The sequence below is a fragment of the Typopeltis vanoorti genome, chromosome 23 (assembly GCF_054136105.1).
Source record: "Typopeltis vanoorti isolate ZY-2024b chromosome 23, IOZ_Tvanoo_1.0, whole genome shotgun sequence".
In the NCBI taxonomy this organism is placed as follows: Eukaryota; Metazoa; Arthropoda; class Arachnida; order Uropygi; family Thelyphonidae; genus Typopeltis; species Typopeltis vanoorti.
In genome coordinates, this window is record NC_143571.1 from 58,456,920 (window position 1) to 58,470,498 (window position 13,579).

Consider the following 13,579-nt stretch of genomic DNA (forward strand, 5'->3'; position numbering starts at 1 on the left):
CATTCATCTCGTTCATCATAGCCAAATTTATCAGCTGATATTTCATCTTCTTATTGTTGGCCAGTCCTTGCATCGAAGTCTCCCATAATAATTTAAGCTATTGTTTTCCTTTGTTAGTCATGTATCAGATTTCCTCATAAAATATTTCAAATAAGTCAGTAGATCCTCCAAAACAATTCAGAGAAAAATGCAAGAGAGCTAAGCTATGTGTGAAAGTAGCTAAATAAAAGTTATGGAAAGACTTCAGTAAGAATATAGATGGTAAATATCAGAAAGGTGGGGAAAATGTTCTGGAGACTGTTGAAAAAACCTTAGTGATGCTTTTCAAGTACTGCACAAGGAATCAAAGATGATAAAAGTGACATGAAAACTAATGATAAGGATATCCTAGATGCCTGGAGTAATTACTTTGAAAGACTATTAAACAAGCAGTGACAGAACAGTAGAAGAAACTTTTCAAGAGAAATGCAAACAGAAGTACATATCAGTATTTAAGGTAGAAAAAGCCATCAAAAACTTGAAATGAGGAAAAGCAGTTGGAATAGGTGATATTTGACCAGAAATGCTCAAATGTGGAGGTATATGAGTATTGCAGAGACTATATTACATAATTCATATAACTTAGAAGGTTGAATTCCAGGTGATTGAAATAGAGCGCTCATAGTTCCCATCTGTAAAAAAGGGAATAAAGTTGAATTCCAGAATTACAGAGGAATTTCTTTACTAAGTGTTTGGAAAGGATTATGTGTTTGTCGCACATGTTGATTGGATTTTAACGGTATAGATGCGAACACAGATTGATAAGAAAATAACTATTTATTAACTTAAATGCTAATATTTCGCTGGTATTATATCCAGCATCTTCAGAGCACACAAACAAAGTTTGTTATAGTAGCAAGACAACAACAATCTGGTGAACAGTGGGACTAGTATGAATAATTGTAGTGTGCAACACAAAGACTAAAGTCTTAATTAGTCACCATCTAAGTTTAAAAAAAAAAAACAGATATTAATTTGGTCTTAGGATGACTGTCTCCCAAATCTTTGGTAGATTTATACAGCCATACTTCTTGAGGTTTGGAGTATGTTTCAAGGCTTCTGTTGATTCCAGGAACAACCTCTCTGACTTGTAATTCTTTACTAAGTAATTCTTTAGTTGACTTCACTAAGTAATCCAGGTAAAATTTATGCAAGCATTCTTGAAAAGAGGCTGATAAAAATAGTGAAAGAGAACCTGGAGAAAAACAAGCCAGATTCATGCCAAATGGAAGTTGTCAGGATCAGATTTTCACTTTATGACAAATAATTGAGAAATCATGGGAAATGACAAGGATCTGTATTTAAGTTTTGTAGATCTGGAAAAGGCATATGACAAGGTGCCCAGGGAAAAGCTTTTCCAAACACTACAGTTATACGGGGTAAATGGAACACTATACAGGGCAATACAGTCTGTATTTAAGTTGTTAAGTCAGCAGTTAGAATTGAAGGGAATAACGGAAGATGGTTCATTGTAAAATCAGGTATAAAACAAGGATGCATATTATCTCCCCTCTCATTCATTATCTATTCATGACTTATTTTTTAACACTATTGACAACACCAAACAAACTATTTTATAAAACGATGTTTTATTAATTGGTTATATTTCTAACTGGTGATTTGAAATGGACTGAATTTTTTACATAAGTAGAGGAGCTGCCAGTAAGGGAAGCAAGAGACTTGGCTAACTGTTGGACAAGCTATTGACTATGGGTCATAGGGCCATTTCAAATCACTAGTTTAAAATCACATCCTAAAAATTATGACATAATGGTTAGTTTTGATGTCAACTCTTTATTTTACCAACATATCACTTATAGAACACTCTTGATTTGATCAAGTCTCAATTTCCCCATGATATCTTTGACTTATTCAAATTCACTATGCATACTGGTTACTTTACATGGGGAGGAAAAATCTACAAACAGATTAATGGTACTGCTATGGGTTCCCTCCTCTCGCCTCCTTTAGCAAACTTTTACATGGAACGCTTTGAAAACAAAGTACTTACAACAGCTACATTCAAGCCTCTAGTGTGGTTATGCTATGTTGATGATGTTTGCCATTTGGCCCCATGGACAGGACACTTTGGATGAATTTGTCACCTACCTGAACAGTCAACACCCCCAAAATCCACTTTACAGCAGAAATATTAACTGTTTACATTTTCCCGACACTTTAGAGTCACCCTCCTTTCAGATGGATCACTGTCTTTTTTCATTTACTGAAAACCAACACACAGGAAGATATCTGCATAATCACATTTTCATCCAGTCCAGCAGTATGACATTTTAAAAACACTTACACACAGAGCAAGAGCCATTCATTCTAATGACACAGCTCTGTCCACAGAACTCAAATATCTGTGCCATATGTTCTTGGCCAATGGCTACAGTTCCTACAAAATAGATAAAATACTCCATAGCTCCATTACCCATCCCTCCCCTAATACGCAGGAACACAACATTACCATTTCTATTCCCTATGTCAGAGGTACATCAGAAAATATAGCCAGAGTACTGATGAAACATAGCCTTCGCACCACATTCAAAGCTCATGTTAAATTAGCAACTCTGCTCACCTAAGGATAAACTTCACCCTTTTACATACCCTGGAGTGTATGAAGTTTCGTGTGACTGTGACTTTGCCTACTATATACTATAGGCAGACAAGAAGATCTGTTAACATCCGCCTGGAAGAACATAAAAAAATACGTTGGTTGCTGTTATTATGGCAAGTCAGGACTGGCAGACCACTTTGGACACCCCTGCACACAGGATTAGATGGAAGAAAACTGTGCTATTTAGAACAGATCCGTTACAGATCCTAAAGATTATCTTTTGAGTCAGCCATGGCTATGAAGAATTCTCCTAACCTAAACAAATATGTTTGCATTAATTTGGTGGGAGAATGTTATCTTAAGAGCAACTTAGTTCTTTGCTTTATGCAAATAATTGTATTCCTAATCACATCCAGTATAAGTCTCCAGGATTCTCTAACTGAATTGCATAACAGCTGTAATATGTTTGCATGAAAATCAGCAATAAAAGACCAAAATTATGAAAATAGGCAGGAACATAAAAATTTCAGCTGCATTCTGAATGGGGACATATAAAACGATGATATGGAGAGTAAAATATTTCATCTATTTAGGCACAGTTTTTAGTGAAGATTATTATTATTATTATAATAATGGTGTCTCCATGGAGTTAAAAGACTCATCGTGGAGACCCCACATTCCCACACTAACCATTATTTGCACAATACCTATCATACTTCTCCTTAAATTCATTCATAGATGAAGCATTCACAACCACTTCTCGCAGCTCATTCCACCCCTTCACAACCCTCCAAGTAAAAAATCTAGTCCTAACATCCTTGGTAACCACACTCTTGCATAATTTCCAGGGAGGGCCCCCTCATTCTCTCTCTTCCTGCACTGGTCTTAAAAATGTCATATCAATCCTGTAAAATCCCTTTAATAATTTATATGCTTCTTTCATATCTTCTCTCCTACATCTATCAGCTAGTTTTTGGAGCCCACAGATCTTCAGTCTATCCTCGTAGGGAACATCCCACAGACCTACAACAATCTTTGTAACTCGCCTCTGAATCCTCTCCACCATTTCTTCATCGCCAAGAAATCCAGGTGACCAGATCTGTGCACAGTAGCCCAAATGCAGTCTTATTAATGTCTTATGAAGTGGAACAATAACTTCTTTATCCCTGCTTGTTAGTGTGTTCTTCAACAACCATGCAGTTTGATGTGATGTTTTGGCAGTCTTTGCAATATGCTCTTTAAACTTAAATTCTCTTTCCACAATAACTCCCAAGTCCCTTGCCTCGTCAACTTCTTGCAGTTCAGTTCCGTTAATATAGTAAACAGCATGTGATCTTATCCTCCCGAAGTGCATCACCTTACACTTAGCCACATTAAACTGACAGCTGTTTACCTTAGTTCATGCTATCAGCCTATTTAAGTCATCCTGCAAGATATCTACATCATCTGAATTGGCTATCACTCTTTCTAATTTTGCATCATCAGTGAACAAGTCGATATTTCCTTTCAAAGTATTCTCAGTATCATTGATGTACAAATTAAAAAATAGAGGACCAAGCACTGAACCTTGAGGTACACCACTAGTCACTTGCCTTCTCTTGGACTCAGCTCCTCTGTAAACCACTCTTTGGTATCTATCCACCAACCATCCTCTAATCCAAATCACCAGCTTCAGATCCATACCCATTTGCTCTAATTTATGCAACAGAGTTCCATGTGGAATCTTGTCAAATGCCTTTGCAAAGTCTAGCAATATCACTGAGTAATGATTTCCTTTATCCAACTCTGCTGTTACTTTATTATAGAAAGTAAGCAAGTTACTGAGGCAAGACCTACCTTTCACAAAACCATGTTGCCCCTTATAAAGTATCATATTGCTGTCTACCCAGTCCTGAATTCTATTACCAATTTCTCCAAAACTTGAACCACCCCTCCAGATATATTAATTGGTCTATAATTTGCAACCTCAGTCTTGGAGCCTCTGTGTACATAGGTATCCACTATGTAGTTCTATAATGTTTTTCCTCTTTCTCCATACTTCACTGAAGCCTGAGTTAATTTTACCAAATCCCTCTTCCTATTCAAGAAATCTTGAATCGGAGGAAAAGGATCATTCTTTATACATTGCTACAGTCATCATCAAAATGGCTGTGATACCTCCAGTGATTCTTAGCTCCTTTGCCATTGTGTTGCTTCCCACTGCTTTGGCCAGTTACAGTTCAGTCTCCACAGAATGAGGACTGGATTTTTTGTTATATTGTCATAAGAGAAAGAAATGAAACAATCTTGGAAAATTACACACACACACACTCACTCACTCACTCTTTCTCTCTCTCTCTCTTCTAATTCTGATATGTAGTGCTGCATGTTATGTTGTATTTTTATTATTAAATCTCATATAATTTGTCATCATTTTTTTGAATAATTTTATGTAGTGTGTTTCAGAGACTAAAACATTTCATTATTTAGTATTTATGGTAGGATTTGCATTTGTAAATTTAGTGTTTCAGTTATTTTCTTATACTTGTCACTTTCGTATTAAAAGTGCCCCATTAGTTTCAAATATATATATATATATATATATTTTTTTTCTCTAAAGAATCTTATTTTTCAACATGAATACATTTCCGTTTTATTCTAACAGGCTTGGCTAGCATGTATACAATTGCCATGGTGGTAGTTTCTTGGATGAAAGACTGTATGGAATGCAACCATGAAATTACTTTTAAGCAACATAGAGTGTAAGTGCTATTACACAATGTTTTATATACTAAAAATGAAAAAAAAAATACTCATTTTAATTTGTACATATTTTTAGAGAAAATTATAAAACATTTTATTAGTATCATTAGTAGAGTATAAAACTTTAACATATAGTCCAGTAGGTAAAACATTTTATGAAGCGATTTCATTTCATTGGCAAGCTAATGTTGATTCTTAACATATACCTGTGATATCACATAGGAACCATCAGCATAAGGAGTATTAATGGAAAGAAAATTGAACTTGCAGAAGAAATGGAAAAGTACCATGTGGATATAATTGGCATCACTGAGAAAGAAGATCTCAAATTTAGTAAGATCTCAAAAACCAATGAGATCTTACTAAATAATAAGTATAGGATGTTATATTCATGCAATAACAATCAAGGAAAGGAAGGAGTAGCATTAATATTCGACACCAAACATGAAGATCAACTTCTTGATTCAAAGGCAATTTCAAGTAGGGTTTTGTGGGCAAACTTAAAAATGGGTGGAGGGGGAATGGATATTTGTACCAATGGTCCCACAGAAAGTTCTAAGGAAGAAATGGAATAATTATTGTAGATAGTGATAACTATGTGCTGGTTCACAATACGAAAGTTAACAGAATTAAAATTGAAAGTGATAGTTCGAAGTAGGATAAAAATGAATATCAAATTGAAAAGAAATATATTTAAGAAAGTTTTTGAAAAGAATTGAAGTTGAGTAGCTTTTACAGGTAAACTGTAGACTCAACTATACAAACATTATTGAAATAAAAAAATGAAACAATTTGAAAACAAAAACCAAACTTTGTAGTTACATTGGCAAACTCTGAAGAAAAAAACATTGATTGATTCAGCTAATGAGACATATTATGAAGTCTGCAAGAATAGCACAATAAGAACACCATTGTGGAAACAAGATATTAAAGAAGCAGTCGTTGGAAAGAAGAATGCATACTGGATGTTGATAGCAAATAAGTCAGCAGATGCCCTAAAAGATACAGAGAAAAATGTAAGCAAGCTAAGCTTTGTGTAAATGTAGCTAAACAGCAGTTACGAGAATACTTCAGTAAGAACATTTAAGATAAATATCATAAAAATGGAAAAATGTTCTGGAGACTATTGGAAAAGCTTTGAAATGGAGGAAAGAGTACTGTAAAAGGAATCTAAAATATTAAAGGTGATATGAAAACTGAAGGTGAGGATATCCTAGATGTCTGCAGTAATTTCTTTGAAAGACTGTTAACGAAACAAGCAGTGACAGAAAATAGTAGAAAATTTTCAGAAAGAATGGAAACAGGAATACATATTAACTATTGAGGTATAAAAAGTCATGAGAAACTTGAAATGTGGAAAGATAGCTGGAGTAGATAATATTTGATCATAAATGATCAAATATTATTATTATTATTATTATCCTCCAGGGAGATAAGAACTCATTGAGGGAAGCTATAAATCAGCCAAACAGCTGTCATATCTTCCCTTAAATTCATTCACACTAGACACATTCGCTATCTCTAAAGGCAAACTATTCCATTCAGTCACTGCTCTGTAGGAGAAAAACCAAGACCTTTTCCTTTTAACAAATTTAACTTCCATGGATGCCCCCATGTTCTCTCCCCCAGCTTCCACATAAAGAAAAATTTCTTCAAATGATATCCTATAACATCCATTCAAAGGTTTATAGACCTCTGTCATATTTACTCCTCTTTCTCCTGTTAACCAGAGTCTGTAATCCACATACTCTCAATCTGTCCTCATAATCTAAATCCCGTAATTCAGATATAATCTTTGTAACTCTTCTTTGCACCCTTTCCACAGCTTCTTTATCCTCTTGGAACCCGGGAGACCGAATCTGTGCACAATAATCCAGGTGTAGTCTTATTGCAATTATCTTCTGATTTGTATTTGCACCTTTTGCTATGTGACCTTTGAACTTCAAATTCCTATCCACCATTATGTCAAAGATCCCTTGCCTCCTCAGTTTCTTGTAGCATAATGCCATTAATATAATATGCCGCTGGAAATCTCATCATGCCAGAGTACATAACTTTACACTTACTAACATTAAATTGACAGCCATTTTCATTTGCCCAAATTTCCAGTCTATTCAAATCATTTTGTAATTGCTGAATATCAGTAACATCCTGATTGCCCTTCCTACTTTGCGTCAACAGCAAACAGTTGCACATCTGATGTTGGATCCTTCCTGATATCACTAACACCACTACCAGCCATGACATTTATAGATGAGCTAAATCTGGATATGATTCTATAACACCTGTTGAATAACATAGATAAGAAGTGCAATTTGGTCTCACTATTTCATCCATCTCAGCCAATAGAGAAGTTAATATATACGAGGGCGGTCTGAAAAGTTCATGCGTAAGTTTCTGTGATTAAGAAGTTCAATAGAAATATTCACTTTTGTGACCACATGTTTATTAGAGAACTGTTTTTTAAAAAATTAAACAAGTACTAAAAATAACCCGACAAGTTTCGTTAGTCGTAAGACTAACATCTTCAGTGGTTAAGAGAACTAACAGTTTAAAGCACAAACTATAAGAAATTACAAAAAACAAGTTCATTTGTTGGTATTATGAACATCAAAAAAGTCATCATCATCATCATCAAATTCCTGCCATGTACCCTCAAGGGGTGTACAGGATATGATAGTACTACATGAAAAAAATTACATCATTATTAATTTCCTATCTACAATTTTCCTCCAAATCAGTCTGTTACTTGTCAAGAATCCAACATTATCAGATCTTATATTTCTATCGTCTAAAGCACTTTGTACCGTATAAATCCACCTATATGGTCTTCCTCTGGGTCGTTTTGCTGCCAACTTGGCAGAGAACACTTGTTTTGCTAATCTTTCCTCGCCCATTCTGTTTAAGTGACCATACCACCTGAGATTAGCTCTGCTAACGCATTCCTGGATGCTGACAATATCAAGTTCTTTCCTAATATCCTCGTTTTTAATATAATACTGCCATTGATGCTATCTGTTCATGCCTATAATCTTTCTCAGGACTCTCATATCTGTGGTCTCTAGTCTTTGGTCAAGTGTTTTACTTCTGACCCAGCTCTCAGATCCATAAGTTAAAACTGGTTTGAACACTGTGTTGTATACAGCTAATTTAGTGTTCCGACTAATTTCTCTCTTATTCCATATGAATTTATTCAATTGACTTCCCACCATACCAGCTTTGCTGATTCTGTTGTCTATTTCTATATTTAATTTACCACCTTCAGTAAAAATCATGCCTAAATAGCTGAAATGTTTTACTTGTTCCACAGGTTCTCCATTCACAACACAGTTGACATTTTCAATGATTCTGCCTATTTTCATTGTCTTTGTCTTTTTATTGCTGACCTTCATACCATATCTATTTCAACAGCTATTCAATTTAGTCAGAGAATCTTGCAGACTTGTAGCAGATTTATTTAGAAGTATAACATCATCCGCATAAAGCAAAGAGCTGACATTAACATCTCCAATTTTGATATCATGTTTAATATCACTTTCCTTCATAATGTGATCCATATAGATAATGAATAACAGAGGGGATAATGTACATCCTTGTCTCGCACCAGATTTAACATTAAACCATCTTCCTGTACTTCCTTCAATTCTAACTGCTGACTTACAACTCAAATAAAGACTAAGTATTGCTTGATATAATGCTCCATTGACACCATATAACTGCAGCGTATTGAATAGCTTCTCTCTTGGCACCTTGTCATATGCCTTTCCAGATCGACAAAACTTGAATACAGATCTTTGTTATATTCCCATGCTTTCTCAACTATTTGTCGTAAAGTGAAGATCTGATCCTGACAGCCTCTATTTGGCCTGAATCCAGCTTGTTCTTCACCAAGTTTTTCTTCCACAATTCTTCTCAACCGTTTCTCAAGTATACTGCATATATCTTGCCAGGAACATTCAGTAGGGAAATACCTCTGTAATTCTCACATGCAGTTTTATTTCCCTTTTTATATATGGGTACTATGAGAGCTCTACTCCAATCATCGAGAATTCGTCCCTCTGTCCAGGCTTTCTGAACTATGCAGTGCAGCCACTGTAAGACTCTTATACCACCATACTTCAGCATTTCTGGTCGAATATCATCTACTCTGCCTTTCCACATTTCAAGCCTTTGATGGCTTTTTCTACTTCAAGTATGGATATGTATTCCTGACTGCATGCCTGGTCAGCGTTTTTTACCACTGTGCTGTCATCACTGCTTGTTTCATTTAGCAGTTTTTCAAAGTAATTACTCCATACTTCAAGCATATCTTTTTCTCCCATTTTCATGTCACCTTTATCATCTCTAATTCCTTTTACAGCACTCTTTCCTCCAAAGTCTTGCCAAAGTCCTCCCATGACTTTTGTTTAGCTAGTTTTACACAGTGTTTAGCATTCTTGCATTTGTCTCTATATTCTCTAAGAGCACAAGCTGACTTATTTGACAGGAACTTTTGGTATGCTTTCTTCTTTTCCTTCACTGCCTCTTTAACTTCCTGTGTCCACCAGGGAGTTCTGATTTTTTTATCCTTACAGACAACCTCACCACATGCCTCTCTGGCAGAATCAATCAATGTTTTCTTCAGAGTTTGCCACTGAATCTCCAAGGTTTGATTCCTGTTCTCAAACTCTTTCATTTTTTCTTCAATAATCTTTGTGTATTTTAGTCTACAGCTCACATCTGAGAGCTGCTCAACTTTTATTCGCTTTAAAACTTTCTTACATGTTATTCTTTTCAATATGAAATTCAATTTTATCCTGCTCAAGACTAAATAGTGATCACTTCCAATTTCAAATCCTCTGTACACTCTGGTGTCCTGCACCAGAGAGAAAACATCACTATCAAAAATAACATAGTCAATGAGACTTTTCTTATTCCTAGCCTCTTCTCTCCATGTGAATTTGTGCACATTTTTATGTTGGAACATGGTGTTAGTAATAACCAGTCCATGTCTTGAGCAGAAATCCAACAGATATTTGCCATTATTATTAGCTTTGCTCTTTTCTCCAAATTTTCCCAAAATATTTTTGTATGTCTCACAATCATTTCCTACTCTGCTATTTAGATCCCCAACAAGGACCAACTTTTCATTTTTCATTATGTCAGTTGCTTTTTCTAAAGCCTCAAAAAATTCCTCCACTTCTGCCTTAGTAGAACCTTCTGTGGGACCATAGGCACAAATAAGTCTCATTGTCCAGTTCCCCATTCTCATATTTGCCCACATTACTCTACTTGAGACTGACTGCCATTCAAGAAGATTAGCCTCGTATTTTGTGTTGAATACTATGGCTACTCCTTCTTTTCCTTGATTGTCATTGCCTGAATATAACATTTTGTATTTATTGCTCAGAAAGATCTCACCAGTTTTAGTCTTTTTTGTTTCAATCACCCCTATTATGTCGATCTGGTACTTATCTAATTCCTCAGCTAGCTCCATTTCTTTGCATTCAGGCTTCTTACGTTGATAGTACCGATCTTTAACTCTGGTGATGTTGAGTTGGAGTTTATTTTCAGATTTGTTCCAGTAGCTGACTTTTCGCTGTTCGCCCTGGTTCCCTGGCGAAAACAACGGGGGTCGCCCGGTTAAACAAGGCGACGCCCCAGCCGGCATGAAATTTAGTCATGTTGTACCATCATTCTATATTTTGGTTTAACCAATAAGAATAAAATTTGGTTGCTAAATCCCAAATTGCCAGCCCATCCTCGTCCGTTCAGTATCCAAGTAGATACCCAACAGGGTGCACCACGAGAAGGTGAGGATTGGACATTAGGTCAGAAGCTCTGGTCGGTTCTCCGCATTCCTTTAAAGGCTATGTGGAGGTCTCCTCTCAGTTATACAGCTTTGACCCTTAAGCACCCCCATAAAAAAAGTTCATTAAAAAAAACCGAATAACAAATCTATTCAACCGTTAATGTGCGTTAGTTGGAGACGATGATATTTATTGTCGTGTTCTGTGGTTCACTTTCACTCTGTCCGATGTCTGAAGTGGATAAATTTTTAATAAATGATGACTAAACTGGATTTTAGATCAAACCTTGATTTTTGTTGCATTGTGTAGGAATTTTAATCATATTTGCTGCCTCTTTAATCATATCTGCTGCCTCACAAGGTGCCAAGAGAGAAGCTATTCAATATGCTGCAGTTATATGGTGTCAATGGGGCATTATATCAAGCAATACTTAGTCTTTATTTGAGTTGTAAGTCAGCAGTTAGAAAATTGAAGGAAGTAGAGGAAGATGGTTTAATGTTAAATCTGCTGTGAGACAAGGATGTACATTATCCCCTCTGTTATTCATTATCTATATGGATCACATTATGAAGGAAAGTGGTATTAAACCTGATATCAAAATTGGAGATGTTAATGTCAGCTCTTTGCTTTATGCGGATGATGTTATACTTCTAAATAAATCTGCTACAAGTCTGCAAGATTCTCTGACTAAATTGAATAGCTGTTGTAATAGATATGGTATGAAAGTCAGCAATAAAAAGACAAAGACAATGAAAATAGGCAGAATCATTGAAAATGTCAACTGTGTTGTGAATGGAGAACCTGTGGAACAAGTAAAACATTTCAGCTACTTAGGCACGATTTTTACTGAAGATGGTAAATTAAATATAGAAATAGACAACAGAATCAGCAAAGCTGGTATGGTGGGAAGTCAATTGAATAAATTCATGTGGAATAAGAGAGAAATTAGTCCGAACAGTAAATTAGCTGTATACAAGACAGTGTTCAAACCAGTTTTAACTTATGGATCTGAGAGCTGGGTCAGAAGTAAAACACTTGACCAAAGACTAGAGACCGCAGATATGAGAGTCCTGAGAAAGATTAGAGGTGTGAACAGATGGCATCAATGGCAATATTGTATTAAAAATGAGGATATTAGGAAAGAACCTGACATTGTCAGCATCCAGGAATGCATTAGCAGAGCTAATCTCAGGTGGTACAGTCACTTAAATAGAATGGGAGAGGAAAGATTAGCAAAACAAGTGTTCTCTGCCAGGTTGGCAGGAAAACGACCCAGAGGAAGACCAAGATATAGGTGGATTGATACGGTACAAAGTGCCTTAGACGATAGAAATATAAGATCTGATAATGTTGGAGTCTTGACAAGTAACAGACTGATTTGGAGGAAAATTGTAGATAGGAAGTTAGTAATGATGTAAATTTTTCATGTAGTACTATCATATCCTGTACACCCCTTGAGGGTACATGGCAGAAATTTGATAATGATGATGATGATTGCTGCCTCTTTGAATTTTCTTGTGAAACAATTCTTATCAATATAGGACATGTTTGTTCTATCCCAGAGTACATAATGACTGGTAGAAGCTGTGTGATATCCTAAGCCAGATTTATGTTCTCTCTTCTTTTGTACGTCCTTTTGATGTTCGCTCATGCGGATTTCCCCCCATTCAAATCTCGCTGTCTAGACCACGTAGCAGATGCCACAGGAACAATGAATATTATAAACCTCTGGTTTTTACATAAGGTGATGTGAAAATTACCTTTCGGAGGATGAAGAGATCTTGATATTTTTTCAAGTGGCAGGAAAATTACATTGAAAATTTCGAAAATAATGTTTTACAAAACTGTCACATAAAACCAAAAATATGGCTCTGCTGTGTGGACGATATCTTCATGTTTTGGCCAGGAACAGCACTACAACTGACTGCATTTAAAGACTATCTTAATAACTTGCATCCAAACATAAAATTCACTCTGGAACTAGAAGGTTATCATTCTCCATATATAGAAAACCAACAAACACAGGAAGATTTCTTCATGCTACCTCACACCACCACCAGATGCAAAATATAGGCCTAATAAAAACCTTAAGGGATAAAGCATACAACATCCCCAGTACAGAAGAAATACAATATTTAACACAGATCCCACAACTGAATGGTTACACAACTAAGATAATTAAGAAAATTCTCAATACAGCACCTACAAAAAAACTTAAATAAACAAGACTTCAAGAACGCAGTCACCCTTCCTTATATCAAGAATGTAACAGATAAATTAGCTAAATTACTCTACAAGTACAACATAAAAGTGACTTTCCTACCACTTGAACAAAAAATATAAAAATACCTCTTCATCCTCTGAAACTTGATTTTCACATCACCTTACGAAAAAACCAGTGGTTTATAATATTCATTGTTCCTGTGGCATCTGCTACGTGGTCTAGACA

The 13,579-nt window shown here is 35.6% G+C and overlaps 1 protein-coding gene across 2 annotated transcripts in view; it reads left to right on the forward strand.

Annotated features, from left to right (window-relative positions):
• Positions 1–13,579, forward strand: part of Dnz1 (DNZDHHC/NEW1 zinc finger protein 11) — a 159,448-nt gene that overhangs the window by 80,703 nt on the left and 65,166 nt on the right. For both annotated transcript variants that reach the window (XM_090412977.1, XM_090412978.1), the window contains exon 5: positions 5,244–5,340. In XM_090412977.1, coding sequence (XP_090269103.1) covers positions 5,244–5,340 — 97 coding nt within the window. The remainder of the gene's footprint in view (positions 1–5,243; positions 5,341–13,579) is intronic.